The sequence below is a fragment of the Columba livia genome, chromosome 4, assembly GCF_036013475.1.
Source record: "Columba livia isolate bColLiv1 breed racing homer chromosome 4, bColLiv1.pat.W.v2, whole genome shotgun sequence".
Classification (NCBI taxonomy): Eukaryota; Metazoa; Chordata; class Aves; order Columbiformes; family Columbidae; genus Columba; species Columba livia.
In genome coordinates, this window is record NC_088605.1 from 66846263 (window position 1) to 66867070 (window position 20808).

The window sequence follows — 20808 nt, forward strand, 5'->3', positions numbered from 1 at the left end:
GTAATCAAAAGAAGTGATTTCAAAAGCGAGTAAGTTTACAGAGCAATGTTAATCCACACAGAATATCTGCAATAATGTAACTTAATATTTGAAATAACTATTGGCTTTCTTCATTTTTCTTTCTGTTTGCTTGGTTTTCTAGTGTACATAAGTTATTTCACAGTTGACTCTCAGACCTTGGCATCATTATCTGAAAATCGTTTGAACCAGAGTGGTATACTCAAAGATTGCTGCTTCTGACTTCTTTTGAAGTCCAGCCTGACATCTTGTATAATAGAGACTTGGAAATAAGACTCCTATAGTTAAACATATGATGCTACTAAGTATTGTGAAAGACTATCTTGTGTAACTTTTATTTCCAGCAACAACAGGAGTACTATGTTTGTAGTTTTCTTATTTGACATTGTGACTGTTTGGAGGGGATGGTGGCGGGGGTGGAATTAAGCAGTCTCTCCAGTCTGTCATAAAATTTCCTAAAGAATGCAGTTCACAATCTTATGTCTACCTCATGGCACCCCAGTTAATTAAGTTGATGTGAAAAACAGTGCCTCAAGAAATGCAGTAGCCAGAAACTTGCATGTTACAGCAGCAAAAAATACTTCTATTTGTCTGATGGATGGTGAAATTTTAGATAGATGACACTTAGTTTTAGATTGCAGCTACAAAGATCAATAAAGGATATGAGAGAGTACAACTTACTACAGAAATTGATGCTATTGTGCGGGTGGTTGTAAATCGGAACAATTGTTATTGAAATCAGTTCTTCAGAAAGTTATTACACTTGTGCATTGAAGAGATTGAAAAAATCTGGACAGGCTGGAGAGTTGGGTGGGGAATAACCTGATGAAATTTAACAAGGGAAAGTGTAGAGTCTTGCATCTGGGCAGGAACAACCCCAGGTTCTAGTATAGGCTGAGGAATGACCTATTAGAAAGCAGTGTAGGGGAAAGGGACCTGGGGATCCTGGTGGACAGCAGGATGACCATGAGCCAGCACTGTGCCCTTGTGGCCAGGAAGGCCAATGGCATCCTGGGGTGTATCAGAAGAGGGCTGGCTAGTAGCTTGAGAGAGGTTCTCCTTCCCCTCTACTCTGCCCTGGTGAGACCACATCTGGAGTATTGTGTCCAGTTCTGGGCCCCTCAGTTCCAGAAGGACAGGGAACTGCTGGAGAGAGTCCAGCGTAGGGCAAAGATGATTAAGGGAGTGGACCATCTCCCTTATGAAGAAAGGCTGAGGGAGCTGGGTCTCTTTAGTTTGGAGGAGTCTAAGGAGAGACCTTATTAATGTTTATAAATATATAAAGGGTGAGTGCCATGAGGATGGAGCCAGGCTCTTCTTGGTGGCAAACAATGATAGGACAAGGGGTAATGGGATCAAGCTGGAACACAAGAGGTTCCACTTAAATTTGAGAAGAAACTTCTTCTCAGTGAGGGTGACAGAGCACTGGAACAGGCTGCCCAGGGAGGTTGTGGAGTCTCCTTTGCTGGAGACATTCAAAACCTACCTGGACACATTCCTGTGTGACCTCATCTGGGTGTTCCTGCTCCGGCAGGGGGATTGGACTGGATGATCTTGAGGTCCCTTCCAATCCCAAACATACTGTGATTTTTTTTTTTTTTTTGAAGATGTTTCCTCTCTACGTCCTTGAATTTTAAGATGCTTTCTCTCTGTTTACTTGAAGTTCTGCAAAACTGTAGGCTATATGGAAAGATGTGTTGCTTTAAAACCAAAACAAACCCCACAAGCATATACAGGACATATGTACAGGTAAGTTGCAGCTTTCTCTGCTCCTGTATTTTCAGCTGACTTGGGAATACTGAACATTTAGGACAGTATTGCTAAGTACTCATGGAGAGTTGAATGGAATATAGTGAGGATTAGAGTTTTCAAATTGAAGCACTTAATAAAAAAACCACTTCCAAATATTTATCCTGCCTGTCATCCTTCCTGATTCTTCTTCTCCTGCTGCTTATTGGGAAGAGGGAGTAAGAAGATGGGGAAGAGAGAGGGAAGAGGGAAGTAAAGAGGGGGGAAGAAAATCTGCAACTGTCTAGAAAGGGTGGTTAGAGCTCTGGCTTCTCTTCCAGAATGGGAATCAGGTGAAAACCCACACTGTACATCTAATGCGCTCAGGTGTCTGCAGCTGTGTTAAAGCAATAAGGGTTTCCTGTCCATTTGGAGGCATGTCCTACAGTGTTGAGAACTGAGGAAGACACTTCAGTGGAGGGTAAGCAGGAGACTGAAAACAAAGGATAGCACGGAGATATTTCTTTTGCCTTAAATTACTGTATTTTCATTCTTATTATTTCTTAATGTAAAAGTAATAAGAATAAACAAATACTAGAAATAATTAAATATAATAATAACAATAAATCAAATAATAAATAACAAATCAAAGATAAATATATAAATAACAAATTAAAAATTAAAAAAATAAAATAAAAAATCAATACCTTTCATTTTGGTGTGTGCCATGTGGAAATATTCTTTGCACAGTCCACATACCACTTCCAAAAAGGCTTAGCACAATATTTATTCTATTTTGATTAAAAACAAAATAAACCAACAAAACAACAAAAAAAAACCCCAAACAAACAAAGGCAAAAAAACCACACAATTTGTTTTGTCAAGACAAAATTCTACATTTTTTTTAAATGGTTTGACAGGTTGGTGCATCTTTTCTAAATATCCTATGACCTTGAAATTTACAAATGATGTAGAACTACCAGAAATCAAATCTACTTCCAACTTTTTTTTCTTGGGGAAAATAATAAGGGGAGAGTATAGGAATGTGTTTCAGCTTATGGTGAAAGCAGATTTCAATACATAAGTCATTTCTACATCACAGAAATAGTTACATGATATAGTCCTCCTTGCAACATTGTACTCTGCATAGGACTCTAAACCTCAGACTTTTCATTGGTGGGGCTGAATGTCCTGTTGCTGCTTGTAAGAGACACCCCAATTTCCTCTGTGCACTACTTCCAGTTTTTCTGAACAAACAAAACTGGGGAAATAAAAAGTCCTAGGTTCTTGACCTCTGCAATCAAAGAGTTCTCCTTGCATTTCAAATCTGTTACTACCATCACTAATGGTTTAGCCACTTGGGTTTTTCTCTTATTCCTCAGACCAAATACCAATGATAGCTGTGAATCAAAGACTTCATAAAAGAAGTGGGAAAATCAAAATCCAGCATCTCTAAATACTGGAGGCAAGTGCTAGGCCTTGAAACATGGGATCTCTTAAAATTCAAAATCTAGATCAACTGAGGTGATACTGGTGGTGAAACCAGTGGTGCAGCAAGGAAGATTAATGGAAAAAGAGTTTTGAGCTGTTTAAAGAGGAGACAGGGGAAGTATTTAGTGGATGAAAGTTGAGGGTGTATTCCCAGCAGAAAGGAATACTAGAAATGCCAAAACAAAACAGGAATGAGGACAAGATGTGAGTAAAGAAGCTGGAAAAGGCTTAGAAGGGGAAGTAGTGGATATGCCTGTTGCAGTGCAAGACAGTAAGATTTGACTGTGAGATCTGGTCTAAGATGTCTAAGGCTCTCCAGTCAAGTGATGCAGAGCTATTGGTGTTCTCACTTCCTGAAGGCCTTCAAGTAAAGTGTTTGCTGTGGCCAGGCTTCCTGACCAGGGGAATGAGATTGCTTCAGCTCACAGTCTAGGGAGAGACTAACAAGTATGTAGTGTGGAGAGCCAGGAGATTGAAGGACTGTGCTGGTGGTTCAGACAGAACTACACAGGATACCAAAAAATAGAAGATAGTGGACATGCATGCTGTTGAAAAGAGGGTAACCGATGTGCTGGTTTTCTGAGAATGGGAGAAATACAGTGAGGCCAAAGAGCACAACAATTAAGTGAAATATGCCATGAGACAAGTCCCCAAACAAAGGACAGCACAGACATTGAAAATATGCTTAGAGGGCCAAAATGAATTCTCCATAGCAAACAGTTCCAAGAAATACCTTCTGTGGATGTGTATCTGTTCTCATAGGATTTCAAAACATTTTGTGTAGCAATTTTGATATCCTATGTAGTGGAGTGATAAAGATTCATGGAGAAGTGAAAATACGGATATCCAACACCATGTGGCAAGCATGAAAGTTAGAAATCAGTAATGAGGATTGTCATCTGCCTGCTATAATTATATCAACCAACCAGTGTAAGTTCTTAGTATGGTGTGGTCAGCTGTCTTCTTGCTACAGGAAAATCCTACATGGTGGTCCAGCTTTCATGTCCTGTTCAGGAATGGTTGAAAAATACTTCACAACACTAATGCTCTCTCAAGATTTTATAAAGAATTTATTGTGTGGTTGTAATGCCAAACAGTGTAAGTTAAATGATAGGCACAGAGCAGGTACTGAAAGGAAGCCTAATCTTAATGTTTTTGTCAACAAATATTATACAAATAGTTGCACAGAACAGGAATTGATTTAGTGACAAAGCTTGTGTTACATGAAGATCCCTTTTAAGATCAGGTTGCAAGTAACAGAGGAAGTAGGTAAGTTTAAGACTTTGTGCTCTCAGGAGGAGCATATGGTCGACTCAGGGCAAGGTCTAATGGAAAATAGGACCCAAAAAGTTATGACCTTTGTGTGCTGGGGCATGTAAGTGAATGGTTAGGTTTGAAGGAACTAGCTCACCAGGGAGAGGCTGGATCTGGAAAGTCAGCTTCAATTAATGAAGGGAAAAAATGGTGAGCTGGTCCTGAATGAGCTGACAGGAAAACCAGAGTCGGTGAGATCCATTTAGAAAGTCACTCTCAAGCTGAAATAGGGTATTACTGAGCTGAACAAGACATGTTAAGGATGTGAAAGGGTGTGGCACAGGAGTTTATTTGCTAATAGATAAAGTACTTCCACCAGTTCCTGTCACTGAAGAAAATAATGGAGATGGCTTACATTAAATGTTTTAAAATAAATATTTAGGGACTTTTGGGCTCTGATTTTGGGACTTCGGAGATTTATTAGGTTCATGCTTTCCTGCATTCTTTTACATCAGAACATAACATGTGAGTATACCAGAGGTGGCTCTGTGGTACTCTCCAATAACAAGTGTCCAGGAGAAATGATCCAAAAGACTCAGGTGTGCAGGGTGTTGGCCCTGGGTGCTTGTCTAACCTTCAAGTGTTTGACACATGGGGACATTTTTAGCCAGGTATAGCTTCTATGGATGGAATAACCCCCAACTGACTTTCTTACATTGACCTGTTGTATGACCCTTCGAACTGCCAGAGCTATGAGGGCTTCAGACTTTTCTGTTTTTTTCCAGCTGAAGCTGACCCACTGACTCCAACAATGGGGGAGGGGTTAGGAAAAGCAACACTGTCAAACTGGAAAATCTGGAAAGCTGCGGCCTGAGGTCTTTGGGTATCAGAAAGCTACCTTTGATTTCTTCTTTATATTACAACACTCGTGTCAATTTGCCAGTTTTTGCACATCCCACTCTAAACTAATACAATTACATGAAATAGGATTGGAAAAGAGCTCAGGAAATCATCTGGTGTAGGGCTATGTCTTGCAACAGCTCTGCCTGTGTCACTTCATAGTCTTGCTTGGCCTGTTCTCAAAGCCTCCTGTTGATGAAAGCTCAGTGACCTCTCTAGGCAGACTGTGCAAGTGTTTTACTCATTTAGAAAGTATTTCCAATGTCCAAATTCTTGCTTTAACTTGTTTATTCATTCTTCTTGTTTCCATAGTGGGCATTAAAGAAAACAGCTTTTTAAAGTTTTTCTTGAAAGTAGTTTTTAATTTATTTGAAGACTGTTACATATCCAAAAGTTGTTTGTTCTATGGACACTTGAGTATCTTCAGTCTTTCTTCTGAGGCCAAATTCAGTAGGCTTTTGATCCATGTCTATGGTTATCATCTGGATTTCACTTCTGTTTTGTCTGCAAGGACTGTAACTGCAAAAGAAATAAATTAGATATACTTTATGTGATTTCTCTTAACAAAAACATGCTAGAACTCTTGTCCACTGTTCCACTTTTTTCTAGAGATGTAATGCTTCAAAATGAATTTAATTCTCTAACTGAGGCTGAACCAATACTGAAGATTACTTTATCTTGCAGTCTTTCATGACGGCATACATAAATAAGAGTACATATTACATTTTTCATACCAGTATAAAAACTTTAATTTGAGCTCAGTTCAAGACCCAGTATTGCTACCAGTAGTCTTTTGGAAGGCTTGTTACATATGCAGTTGTATTCTGTCTCTCTTGCTTTTGTTTTGTATCCATGAGATCTTTTCACTCTTGAACTGCAACCTGTTTTATTGGATCATGCCTTCAATTTATAAAGATGAAAATGTAAATAGTACAGGGCTCAGGTCAGAGCCTGCTATTCTAAAAATGAGTTACTGCTATTTAGTATTTTTAACCATTTTCTACTAGCTCTTCAGACTTTTTTTCTATACTGCTTACATAAAGTTGTCATGTGAGATAAATAACAACAGAAATTTACTAGAGTCAAATTATATTGTGCTTCTTTTGGGCCCATATGATGTGGGTTAATTAAGTGGTCATCACTATGAAGTCTGAATCACTGCCCTAATTTGGTATTTATTCACTTGAACTTATATCCGAAGTTTTTTAAACCCCAGTTTAAAAACTACTGAAAAGAAATAGGAGTGAACACTCAATATATAATCAGCTTGGGAATAGAAGTGCAAATATGTGTACATATTATAATATTTTCAGAAGAGAAGGAAGAGGTTTTTTTATTCTGAAATCCTGGAGCTAACACACAGAACTTCAAATATTTGAGAAAGATATTTTGACAGAACATGTACTCTGTACATACAAGCAAAGAAAGAGGCTCATGTTAAAAACTAGTCTTACCATCTACTGCTTTGCATAACCTCAAGTATCGTAACACCAGTCTGCACTGGTTTACAGGAAGAACCAAAAAGCTAGCTGTGCATAGATTAGGAGACAGATTTGGTGGGGAAATAATTGTAGGTGGAAACGTTTACAGAATTAAAAATCTCTGCCTTTTTTTCCCCCTACAATAACTATTTCAACAAACAAGAAAGGAGTCCTTAAAAGTATCTCTGAAAGGACTTTTTCTGAGTAAATCTAAGTGTATTAAGGAATGAATAACTGAAGTTTTTGAGTTCACCAGAAAACAAACAAAACGCAAACTTAGAACTGGACAAAAAATCATGAGATGCTGAGTAGATCTGGCTTATTATATTTGAAAAAGACATAGTTAATTGTTTAGGAAAGCAGATTGTCTTAGATCCTAAGAGAGATTGAGTTTTCAGTTGGTAGTATAACATGAGGTTTAAGTTGACTCTGTGTCAACACAATTTGTTCCAGGTACTTAATGTCACTGTGCCTGGTGACTACTAGCAGCAAGGCTGCCATTGTCCCTAAAGCAGGGCAGACTTTAAAGCCATGCACAGCTCTTGGTAAGCTCTGCTAGTTAATTTTCTGCTTCTGTTTCTAAAGCTTTTATTTGAGGGTATTACACTTGGATTTGTTTTCAGAAACAACAGAAGTTACTGTGTCTGCATGTGCTGGCATGCTGTGTGGACTGAAGCACAATATGGTTTCATATTCAGCTTGTCAGCATTATATACCCAAGCTGCTGCTACTGGCTTTAAAGGAGGGGAGGATTTTCCCATATATCTTAGTTGGTTTCTTCGAGGAATGGAGTAGTTTAAAAAAAATAAAATAATAATCTTAGGCTGAGCTTTGTACAACTGAGAACACAACAAAAAGACCCAAGAGCTCTGTATGCTATTCTTCCCATCTTCCCCTCAGATTCTGTCATTAGACAAGCTGAATATTTTGCTTTCTGAACACTCCAATGCAAAATGAGGAAGTTCAAAGCCCTTTTTCCATCTTGGTTCAGATACTGCAGTGTAGAAGGCCTGGGAAACAATTTACAGTAAAAAGAGAACAATGATCCTATATAAAGTTAACAACTTTGTACCTAGTCCGTGAAATGGGCTTGGCAAATTCCAGGGGAATGTTGGACTGAAACCCTTGCATACCTGGTCAAAACTAAATGTTATCTGCACACTGGAAAAGTTCACATACACATGAACAAAGAGGAAATAGTTTGATAATATTGTAAGGGTCCTGCAAATTGAGTACAATCCAGGTTAGCCAAATATTTTTTTAAAGTGCTGCTCCTGATTTTACAAGGTTCAAAAGAAGCAGATGGGTTGGAAGGGAGAGAGGTATATCCTGGAAGAAACTCTTCAAATCAGTAGCTGCAAACTCCATTAATCTGCAGGGGAGAATGTTTTATGGGAATCTGGAGTCATTATCATGAACAAGACCCCTTCTCAGATCTGTCATTCTGGTATCGCTACGGATGCTGCAACAGCTAATATTCTAACACTGAAGGATGCAAGGAACTATTAAAAGGATAAAACAGCATTTGTCTCTCTGATTTCAGTCCAACTGCCTAAGGGGCAGGGGAAGAGAGGAAAGACTGTCAAGTTCCTGAAAATGTTTTAAGGATGATACTATGTCATCCAAAGAAGGGATTAGCTATGAGAAGCCATTCTTTCTTCTGGAGAACACATGTTCTTTCTAAGCTGCTGGATACTTCAGTGACTGGCATGTTTACTTCTGGAACCTCGAGGATCATATTTTTGCATTAAATCTTTTTGTTTCTTAGATTGTGACATGTTAATTTACCAAGTATGATCCTTAATAAACTGTTCTTTGGGTGGAGGGAGTATCATACCATGCTTCTGGTATGATGTTGCAACAAGTATTGTAACTTCAGACAAGCAACTCTTGTAATTATTTTGTTTGTCACCACATGTGGATTCCTGCCATGGAATTTCATTTGGGACATAGCAGCTCCCATGACTACATAAGAACTTTCTTCTCAGAATACGTCTTCCTCTTTCCAAAAAAGTTATGTAAATGGTTCCTGACACCATTAGGCTTCAAATCTGCAGGCTGCTGGATGCCCTGGTTTCTCCTCAGTGTTCTGTGTAGTTCTGAACAAGCAACTATAGAGCAACATAGAAACAGTGGTTCAACATCTTCAGTTTCTATCTGTGCTACACTGCAAATGAGTTATAGCTCAATGTTTGCTCTTTGAGGAGGGGCAAGATTTTTTTTCAACTGCTTGGCATTGTGCAGGCTGTGGGCCTGCCCTAGGATAGACCATAGAAACCTTTATAACTCCGTATTAACCAAAGCATAACTAGCTCCATGTATGACCAAGAAATAAAGGAAGTAAAAAGCAGAACAATAGGAAAGCAAGATATATGGAGAGCATCCTCTGTTAAGTCAGTTTGAAGTAGTTTGCAAAATAACATGTATTTGACCTACTATGTAAATATTAAAGGTACCTTTTATTTAATAAAAGGTAAGAAGGAATTAAAAATATCAAACTTAACACACAGAAATGCTAATTCTTTTAAGTTTAGAACAATTTAAAATGTGTGTTATGCCTCTTACATAATTTTCCTTGTTGCTTGTTTCATTGTTTACTTACTACATTACTTGGTTAAGGTTACCACCAAAATGTGTTTTTTATTTAATGTATTACTTCAGAATACATTCTTTTACTTGAGGTAAAATTACATGGTGCCCAACAATTCCTCTGACTGGTTTAGTTGAAATGAATGCTAAAACAATCAAAGCATTTTTCTTAAAAGAATTAGGCCAATAAAAATGGAGCCAGCTGTCCTCATGTATTCCTTTCCATGCTTTTTGGTACTTTGTAAATGGCAACTGAAGTATGTGAAGCTAGTTAAGAATTCAAACCAGAAGTGGTTACCTTAATAACACTAAGAAACAAAACACTACAGTTGCATACAGGAAATAATTAAAACTGTAATGAAGCAGATAAAGCAGAAACCCTGCAAGTGATAGAAGCAACATAGAAAGAATGATGAAACTTACCTCTAAGGTTTTTCCAAAAGCCCTGTGCTGGTGTGATAGAAGCCACTCTTAGCTGAAAGGAGGAAATAAAACCCCAAATCAAGCGCCTCTACCTCCTGAAAAAAAGGCTTATTCAGTGACTGGTGCCAAGTTCCAAAAGTCCTTTATTTTAGCTTTAAACCTCCTAGTTGTGTTAGCTGCAATGTATTTTATGTATATCACACAGTGAATATGCTCATGTGTATGCCAGTCTGCTTTTATGATTTTCTAATGCAAGTGTATTATACACAGTAGAACTGAAAACATGAAACTTATCTGCTTGTGCATTTCCTCACAAACTCAATGTTCCCTGTAGAAGAGGGAAAGGACTTGCTGAGATTTCATACATTGGGGTTCTTGTAAGACTTCACAAAGAAACAGTAAAATTTTTCACTCTTTCCATATAATTTTGAACTGTTATTTCAAGAACTGTTTTTTATTTTTTGGATGCTCTGGATTAATTGCAGTTTGCAACACAAGGTAAAACCTGTGGGTGGTGTTTGGTTTTGTTTTATTTTCTTCACATTCTGACTCTGCCCCACACTGGATTGTCTTTACAATCCATTTTCCAGGACTATGGCTAAAGACAAAAATGTACTGTTAGTTATGGGAACTAATAACTTTATCTTGTAACATATCAAAGCTACTTTCCTCCTATTTTTGTAGAAACATCTACTGCTGTTTAACCTCTCTGTGGTAGATCTGCTCTGCTGAATAATGACTGTGGTGTCATTATTCTGAGTGAAGGACTCTCAGACAAGCCATCTGTGTTTTCTCTGAGTGATAGTGTTTCTGCGTGTTATCTGCCCAAGTTGTACATGCAACCCAGTTTTGTAGACATTGTTAGAGTGGGTACCACCCATCAGTTCATTTAAGCCACCTAGACAGCACTGAGTAACTTTTGGCAATGAAACTGGCTGTTCTTGTGAGCACAAACACTTCTGGACTGATTATCACCCTCCCCTCAATTGTTTTAGTGCAAGTGCCAAGAAAATGAATACTTGAAAACAGAGCAGAGAAAATGACTTTGGCAGGTGTTTCTGTTGATCAGGAGTGGGGAACTTGAAGAAAGCAAGCCAGTAAGTGGGGGAAGAGTGATGATTTAACTACATAGAACATACACTACTTGCTGAAATACTTAGTGAAAGACAACCTGTGTTTGGCAGTGACCTCCTGAGAAGAAATTGATGGGTTAGTGTGGGTCATGATACAGAGACTAAAAACCTGTTGATGAGAGTGCTTTTGGAAGGTGCATACAAACACATCTTTCTCAGTCTCTAGGAAAATGAGCTAGAAACAGGCTGACTAAGGTCTGTCCCATATGTTGATCAGTAGAGCCTCTGCTTATAAAGTAGAAAGCTATTCACGTGCTCCATGTTATCTAGTGGCTCTTTGTATGTGTAGATGGACCCATGGAAGCACTTCATGCCTGGATGCTAGGGGTTCATGGTTCTCAAATCTGAGACCTGGTGAGCACGATGATGTTCTGTCAGTGTAGTTGTCTTGCATGGTATGACTTCATGCTCCCACACTGCCGCCAGCTATGCCAGCAAACCCTGGTGTATCCGCAGTGATTGTAAGAAAAGTGTGTATTCACTGTTTCAGTCAGTCACTTTAGGGATGACTTAGCTCTGTCAGCAAGAAAATTCCTTTAACTGGTGGTGGTGGTGGAGTTGCTCTTTATGTGAGAGAGCAACTACAATGTATTGAGTACTGTCCAGGCATGGATGAGGAGTTGAGAGTCTGTGGGTGAGAATTAAGGGGCAGGCTGGCAGGGGTGATAGTGTTGTGGGTGTCTATTACAGGCCACTAGATCAGGGTGAGGAAGTTCTTGAGGCCTCTACAGACAGCTGAGAGCTCCAGAGGCACCTGTCAGCTCTATGCTCAACAAGTCTGACTTTATTCCCCTCAGTGGCCCTTGTATGAACCAGCAAGGACAAACACTGACACCAATGGAACATGAAGCCCATTTATAACACCTTATGTGTTATAAATTGATTAAATGATTGATTAAATTTTAAATTAAAAAAGTTCTGGTGCAGGCAGTTGTGAATATCAGATTAATGCCGTAACACCCATTACACTACAAAAGGGGAAACTGGTGTGTGTTTTGTCCAATGTCACAGTATTATTTTTTTTTTCTTAAACAGAATGAGATGTAAGTAACTGCATTTCATGTTGGTTTAAGAATAGATGAAGTTTATAAATGAAAATAACTAGTCACGCCTACTTCATGAATTTAAAACCAAAACATGTAAATGTATACCAAATTAAGCTGTACCACTTCTGTGAAGTTAAATGTGATCTTTCAAGCTTCAGAATGAAGCACCCTCTAATTCTTCTTTTGAAGAGAGGAATACAGAGTCCTTCATAAAGTAGAAAATAATTTAAAAATATTAATAGCCCTTGGAAAAGGTCAGAGATGGGGAAAAATGATAACGTTTTAATCTGATACATATTAAGACGGATTTGCCTTCATTCAATAAAGTATTCTACTCTAGAAAAATATTAAGTATGTTCAATTATGCATATGGATGCTTTGAAGCTGAATCTTAATTATAAGAATATTTAAATTTTGCTATTCCTCTTAAAACTTAAACAGTTGGTCTAGGCACCTTAATTCCTCTATTTTTGATATATCCATTTTTTAGGTGTTAGAGTTATTACTTACATAGATTTAGACACTCCATTTTTATTAATGTTATTTTTTTACTGAATTAACTGTGCCCAGGCTATTAATCGAGGTGTAAAATCTGTGTGTATGATTGGTTTTATTCTCAGAGTCATTCTTCCAACCACATTATTGGATTCTCTCTTCCTTTTGTTCTGCTTGTCAAAGCGAGATTCTCAACTAATTTACCAGAGCAGTTTATCATATATTTAATGACATCATGAAGCATTATATACATATCTGTGTATATACATGTATGTTGGTGAGGATATAATTAGCTTTTTAAAAAAGCTTTGATATCTACAGTATGATTATAGATACTAAAGGCAAAATGGCATCATAGTGTACAATATACGACACAATAAAGTAGTCAAAGGGAGGCTTATACACTAGCTAATCCTGTGTGGTAGTTCTGTTTGTTTGTCTGCCTATGGCAAAATCCAATTGATCCAAAACAATTCACACTTTGATCTGTGCACTGTCATGCTGTAAATAAAATTATTTACTTTTTTTCACTTCTTCCAACTGACAACAATACAACATCTTTTCTAATACTTTAGTGAGAAATAGAAGCTTTTAATACTTTTACTATTTACCCATCTGCTTATATGTCTAGGAGAATACTAAGAAAAAGAGGTAGTTACAATCCAGTGGTCTAATTATTAATGTTAGCAGCACATTTTAAAAATGTCTATAAGTACAGCAATTTTTCCTTTTTTTTTTTTTTTGGTTGTGGTTGTGTGTGTGTGTTTTGTTTTTCCCCCCCGCTTACCTCACATGCTTTGGGTACTTGCTTTTAACTGCTTAATCAGATGGTAACAAGTCCCTTTTTGACTGCAGTGGTCACTACTTAACAATATGTATGATGTGGGCTGAAATCCCAACTGAAATAGATCAGCTTTCTAGAAAAAGTTCAAGGTTGGATCTTGCAGCTTTGTGGAAAAAAAAGTAGCACTGGTGTGATGTTAGGAACCTGCTGAAGTGTAACTTCTTTCTCCCTATGTTGCCCCCAAAACAGGGTTCTGTCACCCAGTGTGCAGCAAAAAGTCACACTGAAGCACTCAGAGACGAGATCCTGTTTATTACAGAATTGCACACGCCTGGGTGCTGGAATGAAGCCAACAGCCCAGAAAGAAAAGTAACAACCATTCTATACAAAATCTTACCGCTGGACAGGGCAGTCCTGAAGAGCCAATTGCCTGCACAGTTGCATGTTGCATTACATAATCCTTCTAGCATATACAGAGCAATATTCAGCTAAAGGATGCCTTATCCAACAGTCTCAATATATGTGTTAAAACAAGACTCAACTAATTGTGCAGGCTTCAAAATGTCTAAAGCTGCAAGGCTGGTTGTCTCTGAGTAGTTTCTGATTAGGTGTTTGGCAGGTTACTCTTGTTAGAGGGGTAGGCTGACCAAAACTGAAGACTTATGTGTCTTTAGATTGGCAATTGCCCACAGGATACGTTCTCTTAGGTGATAACGACCACACCTGTTCCACCTACATGGTGTTTAGTATTAGTCAGAGTAGGATGCCCCTGCTCAGTACGTTGTGAGAAGACAGAGAGTTTTATTTTTTTAGCCCAAACACGGTTGTGATATGTTCATCTTCGTTCTCCTTTAGGGCTGCGCCTTATGCGCCGTGATTTCATGGAGCGGCCGCGCGCCCCCTGCCCCCGTCCTGTCCCGCCGCGGCTCCGCTGCCCGGCAGCGCTGGGGGCCCCGGCCTGGCTCCTCCCCTCTTCCTCAGGAGCCGGGAGAGCCCCGCAACCAGCCCCTCTTCCTGCCTGTTCCCCCGGTGCAATGGAAGTCTCCGGTAATCCGCCTACCCCGTAGCAGGCAGCGGCCCGAATCGGTGCAAAATGCTGGGCATGTACGTGCCGGACCGGTTCGCCCTGAAGTCGTCGCGGGTACAGGACGGGATGGGGCTCTACACGGCTCGTAGAGTTAAAAAGGTGAGTGACGGCCGCGGGGAAGTGTGGGGGGGCGGGTAACGGCTCGCCCCGGCGGGGAGCGGCTGCCACGTCGCACGGCGGAGCAGCGCAGAGCGGGGCGGCTCCTCCGCCCCCGCCGCCGGCCGGGCTGCCCCGCTCCAACTTCGGCGCTGGCTCCACTTCCGTCCGCCCGGGCCCCCGCAGGGGAGGCACCGGTCACCCCCTCCCAGTAAAAGGGAGCCGGTCCCCGGCTGGGGCGCCGTGTCCGCGGCGCTGCCGCTCGGGACAGGAAAGGGTGCGGGCCGCAGCTGGGCCGCTGGCACCGGCGGAGGGGCTGGGCCGGGCTGCCGGCTGCCCTGTGGGGTCGGAGTACAGTTTTCCGTGTGTTTTTTCTTTCCCCTGTTTCTTTTGTGTTCCTGGCGCTGTCCCCAGGGTAGGGTTCCTCCGGATGGGGCTGCCTCCTTGGGGATCTGGCTTCGACCCGTGGTGCTGCTCTGCGGTGCAAGAACTGTCGGTTGTGGGCTCCTGTCATCCCCTGCTCTTGGAGCTTGGTGGGATGGGTAATTTAATTAATCGTTTTAGGGATAATAAAGCCAGGCCTGTGAAAGATGTGGCTGAGTTGAACTGCAGGTCTCTCATATCCCAGCCAGGTCATGTCACTTGACACCTTGTAGTTGAGTTGAAAGTCTCTTGATTATCTGAAATCCCAATTACAACCATTCAGGTGGCTTTTTTGTACAGATATAGGTGCATCTAAAATGATGAACCCTACATTAGTATATGCTTTTACATGTTTTCTAGGTTTTGCTTTCTATTTTTCTCCTGGCTTTGGCTCTGAGTGGTTTGGGAGGGCTGCACAGTTTTTCAGTAGTTTTGCTGACAAGGCTTAGGCACCACAGGGCAGGGATCTCTCATTTTTAAATCGTCCTTAAGGGTTAATGGGGGGTGGAAGGGGAATGATTTTTTTATCAGTTGACTTTAATGTTTTCCAATGAGGTTCTGAAGTTTCATTTGAAAACTCTGGGAGTTCACACAGAAAGGAAGGTTATATACTGCTTACATACATTAATCCCTGGGACTCTGAAATAGACCAAGGTCTAGAGTGACACTGAAACTGTCATCCATGTGTTAGTATCAATTCTGAAAGTCAATTAAGAGTTGAGCTAGGAATAACAGAGCATTTTTTGCCTGAGTTACTCCACATTGCTTTTGAACTCCCTTTATACAGGCAAAGTATATGCTGTCAGAGCTCTGCCTGTGCAGCTCTACCAGTGTGAGCATGTCATACAGGACACCCTAGCAAAAACAAAATGTTGTAAATGTGACATGTTGCATGTGGAATGTGAAGGTAAAGGTGGTTGTAGTAAGATCTATTTGTAATTTCTGGTGACAGTGTTATAGGCTTGTCTTTTGTTGGGCAGTGAATTATCTGTGCTGGGAGCACAGATAACTGTGGTGTGCAAGGCCTGGATCAGAAGTATGTGTCTAACAGACAGACTTTGCAGTTTGGTAGGCTGAGGAACCAGCTCTTTAGTTGCACTGTGGGCAGTGGTTGAAATGCGTGTTCCTAAAAATGATTGGATACCTAAGCACTGTGTGTCACCACAGCTGTCCAGAGAAGGGTGCATGTATAAATAACACAGATCGTATGTTGAATATAGCCAGACTGTGTGTTACTCTTTTCCATGAAAAGAAAAATCACATCTGAAGTGCTATCAACATGTTTTCCTGTCCAGTAATGAAGCAGCAGTACTACACTGCAGGGCTATGACGCAAAATAGCTTAAGGCTGTTAGATTAATTCCTTGGAACTCTGGGATTTGGATAAGGTATTGAATATGATGCTTAATTGTGAAATAAGATCTTTGTTCCTGAGTAGCAAATACTGCACCATTTTATCTCAATTGCTATCACAGAACTGCAGTTGTCTTAACTGAAAGTAAAACATGTTTCAGATGATCTTATAATCAGAAATTGCAGTACCAACTATACAATTGCTAAGTCATGATGAAATACATCTATGAAAATTCTGCTATTAGCAAAGTTTAGGTAATAATTTTTAGCTGCTGTTGTCTGCCATCTGCTTTTGCACCTCTTGGCATCATGCTGTGCTTCCAAGCTTTTGTCTAATCATAAAAGGTAGAAATGTTTTGTTTTGTTACCTTAACAGAAGCTGTGATTCTCCTGTAAATTTATTTGTTCCAATAACTGGCCTTTGATTACAGCACCAGCATCATCAGACCCATTTCTTAGTGTTCTGCTGTGGCTGAAAGATTAGTCACTGCTGCTTTCCCAAAAGCAACTGTTGAAAATAGCTTTTTTGGCATTTGAATGATGTGCCTTTCATATCTTCAATACTTTCTGTGGTTGACTGTCTTGTATGCCTCACTTTTATTGTTCAGAGTGGAAGCTGAAGTCTTAGTATTTTTTTAATCAATATATATTAGTATATGACAGTATGCTCATTAAGTAGGACTAAGAAATATATATATATATAAAGAAAATGCTCTTAAAGACTAAATAAATAACTACACATCCCCATAGACCTTTGTGTTTCAAGACATCAGATTTTGCTGTCTCTAATTTCTGCTTCCTCTTAAAATATGAGAGGCTATAAAAAGTGCTTCAAAGTCTGAATCACCTGTTCATGTTACATTTACTTTACTTTAGAGGTGGACATCTTGCCTTTTGCTTTTGTCATTGTTTTGAGCTTCTAGAAAGTCTTAAAACTTTTGCAGTTGAGGTTTATTGGTTTGGAGTAGCTGAGGTAAGAATGATGCGTGGTGTTTCTTGTTTTGAGTCATTATGCAGGATTAAGCTGTTTCTGTGTTTCATCCCAGAGGTGATGTGTGCTTCAGTGATGGGTGTAAATAACCCGGTAGGTGCTTTATAAGGTACCTACGGATCCTTGGGATTGTAAGGATGAAAGTATTACTGAGGTGAGTATTGTGGAAGCCTCCACGGTACTTAAGGAAGAAATTACTATCTTTATGCTGTCTTAAAGGTGTTATTCTGCCACTGAAGTGAGTGTGGAAAACTATTTTTTCCAGGTTCCTAATTAATTGCATCTTCAAATAATTTCCTTATTAAATTTATGGAGTTTGTTTTGTTTTCTTTCTATAGAAATAATCTAGATCATAGTCCCATCAACTTCTCATCTTGACAACTGCTATGAGTAATGAGGGAGTTAGATACAATTATGCCCTCTTTGAGGTCAGCAGTTGCAGTGAGCTGGTTTTCTTCTTCCACCAAAACTACCTGTTGCTTTCTAAGTGAATGGGAAACACCAGTTCAGCCTGGCAGGAAGTGACTGCCTGAGAAAGGACCTGCCTTGTCTTTACTGAGGCTGGACAGGACCACGTGTTTCCAGAGCTCATTTCCTTTGCCACCACCTCAACTCTTCCACCTCCTTAACCTAACCAAACAACGTGATCGAAGTGAATTGCCTCCCATGTGGTACCTGCATGGCCCCTATCAGACAATAGTATGTTTGCTGGGGTGCTGCACACACGTAACTGTGATGACCTGTTTTCATCTTCATTGCTGATGAGGTAAAGGAAGAAGGGAAATTCCGTTAGGGTATTAAATCCCAGGATTGGTAAAGCTGTCAGGGGAGGAACCCTGACTTTATTTGATTGGCAAAATGATGAAGGGCAATCCAGAGACCACTGAGATGTGGAGGACATGAAGTCCCATAGTGCCATTTTTTGTTATCACTGCCCACATCTGTGTCTCCGTTACTACTCCAGGCTCCATCTGTCTTCTGCTGTTCTTGTGTTTTTTACCTTCTGCTTTACTGCTCTTTCTCATGAAATCTTCATTGTGGACACTTTAAAATGTTGCTCCTCAATTCTGTTGCCTTATTATGCAACACTAGTTTTGTTTACTACCTCTTCAGGTTTAATTTTAAATACCAGCATTCTTTTTTTTTTTTTTTTTTTTTTATTATTATTATTATTATTATTATTTATTTGGTAGGTTCTTTCTAAGAGGAATGATCCTGGAAGTTTTACATTCCACTTTTTCCTCTCCACTCTACCTGTAGGCGGTCTGTCAAAACCAGGCGAGGGAAAACATGTAGCAGGCTGCGTCTAGAATTCTGGAATGTGCCTGGGGGAAGGGATGTGTGAACAAGATCGATACTTTTATTAGCCAAGATACTGTTGTTTTCAAGAAATACCAATGTTGCTTTTCATGATATAGTTTTAATCTGTAATGCTTAAAAGAATATATAGCTTTTTGATCTGAGTACTGCCTAAAGGAACATAACATTCTGCATTCTGGTTTGTAGGACTGGAGAGGGGAAAAAAGATAGGCCTGTGTAAAAAGAAAACACTAGTTAAATAATTTATGCTGCTGTTAATGTGACATCTGTGAAGGAAAAAAACCCACTGATACCCCAAACTTTTGGAAGAACATATCAATGGATGCTTTCACAGCATGTGTTATGACTAGCAGGTGGTATAACATTTTAATTTTGCTTATGAAGACTTAATTTAATTCACAGACACGTGCATGCTCCCTGCGTATTTAAATGAATCTCTCTGTATGAACAAAACCTCAGTTATTCAGTGTTTTGATGTGTGGCACTTCAAAAAGTGGCGTTGCAAATAATCTTGCAAATAAGTCTAATGTAAACTTTGTGCTTGCCAAATATTTTGTTTTAGTTGGATGTCTATTGCAAGGTACTTCCTGAAAATCTTACAAGAAATGTTAGAAATTTAACTTGTACGTTTCAGCCTTATTTAAAATGAAGAAAAATGCTGTTTCCCAAAGGGGACATGAACATATAGAGGAAAGGTATGGTTTTAAGAAATTCTCCAAGCGATGAAAAGAATGGGAATGAGCTTGAAGTTGAACCCTAAAGGATGTACACCTTTTTGGCATATAGTAGAATGGCAAAGAAAAACTGTCATTTTCCATTTGAAACTAAAAATTATAGCTCTGCTGGAGTTTGATGATTCACTTGCCCCTCCCCCCTTTTATTTTTTCTGTTTTTCCCCCTCCACTGATTCTTTTTCTTTTATTATTATTCCTTAGGGTGAAAAGTTTGGCCCCTTTGCTGGGGAGAAGCGAATGCCGCAAGAACTGGATGATGACACAGACTGCAGGCTCATGTGGGAAGTGAGTAGTCCAGAGAGACATCATTTTGGGGTTTTTTTTGAGCTTAAAGACACTGTAACAAGATTTCGTACTTACTGATGCCTTTAAAATAGGGGTTTTTGTGTGGAAGGTGATTGCATTCTTAAAAACAATGAAGAAATTGCAAAATATAGTTTCTAATCAATGAAGGGGGGGAAATATGAAGAAAAACATAAAAATATATCAACATTGTGGAAAAATTACTGAAAAATGTGAAAATAAAAAAGATTTAAGTAATTTGAATATGGGAAAATTATTGTAACTTACCGACATACTGATTTATGCTGATCAACATATGTTGGCTCATAGCTTCTGCGAACTGTAACATAAAACATTTGCTGCTGTGACACTTGTGCTAGGGTTTGGCAACTGTTTCAAAAATGAAGGTTTTCAGATTTTACTAACTTTGTAATGCAATGTGTAGTTGTGAAATCCTTAGCAAAATAAAAACTTAGTGCTGTGGGCAGATGAAGGCACAACAAATCTCAGGGCTGTTCTGAGCTTTTTAGTGTGTGTTAGGCAGCAATATTAGTTTATACACTAGAACTTGTAATTAAGTCCTTAACCCATCCTAGATTCTGTCATAGCTGTCTTTGCATGTAGCAAAAATCTGAGTTTACCAGTTGAGGAGATTACACTAACTGACCAATACTTGTAATAACATTTCCAACTTACTATTAACACCTGTTTTTTAGTGCTTCTGTTCCATCTCGGTAATCTTTCTTTTCTGCTCTAGTTCTTAGAGCAGAATTGCCTTCCCCCCCCAAACAGTTTGTGTTGAGTGCATATTTAGTCCTGTTTTACACTGAGAAGGGGGCTAATTTTCTACTTTTTCAGCTTGATATGATTAGAAGTGGAAGGATGACTATTACTTTTATGCTGTGTGGCACTATACAAAAAAGCTTATGTTTGACATCTGGTTTAAGGCACTATCTGTGCATTTGTTTGAAAAACACTCCAGCATTAACATTGTTGAGCGGCTTATAAAGAGTATAGTTTTGATATGGTCTTAGAAGAGCTATAAATAGATTCTACAAACTGGTCCAATGAGTGAGAGAATGCTAAAAGCCCATCTCATTAAACCCAAATTCAATATAAATACAGTGAGTGGCAAAATATTACTAGGTGACTGTTAACTCAAGTATGTGGATTCCTGTACC

At 39.4% G+C, this 20808-nt stretch overlaps 1 protein-coding gene across 11 annotated transcripts in view; it reads left to right on the plus strand.

Moving 5' to 3' along the window:
• Nucleotides 1-14218: 14218 nt before the first annotated feature.
• The window catches only part of PRDM5 (PR/SET domain 5), an 83940-nt gene continuing 77350 nt past the window's right edge, over nt 14219-20808 (plus strand). For 4 of the 11 annotated variants that reach the window (XM_065062174.1, XM_065062180.1, XM_065062176.1 and 1 more), the window contains exons 1-2: nt 14220-14528; nt 19547-19630. In XM_065062174.1, the coding sequence (XP_064918246.1) occupies nt 14436-14528; nt 19547-19630 (177 nt within the window). In that variant the 5' untranslated portion in view covers nt 14220-14435. Of the gene's footprint in view, nt 14529-14561; nt 17446-18460; nt 18965-19546; nt 19631-20808 lie in introns of those variants that run through there. The other 7 variants (XM_065062177.1, XM_065062179.1, XM_065062168.1 and 4 more) reach the window with 7 other exon arrangements.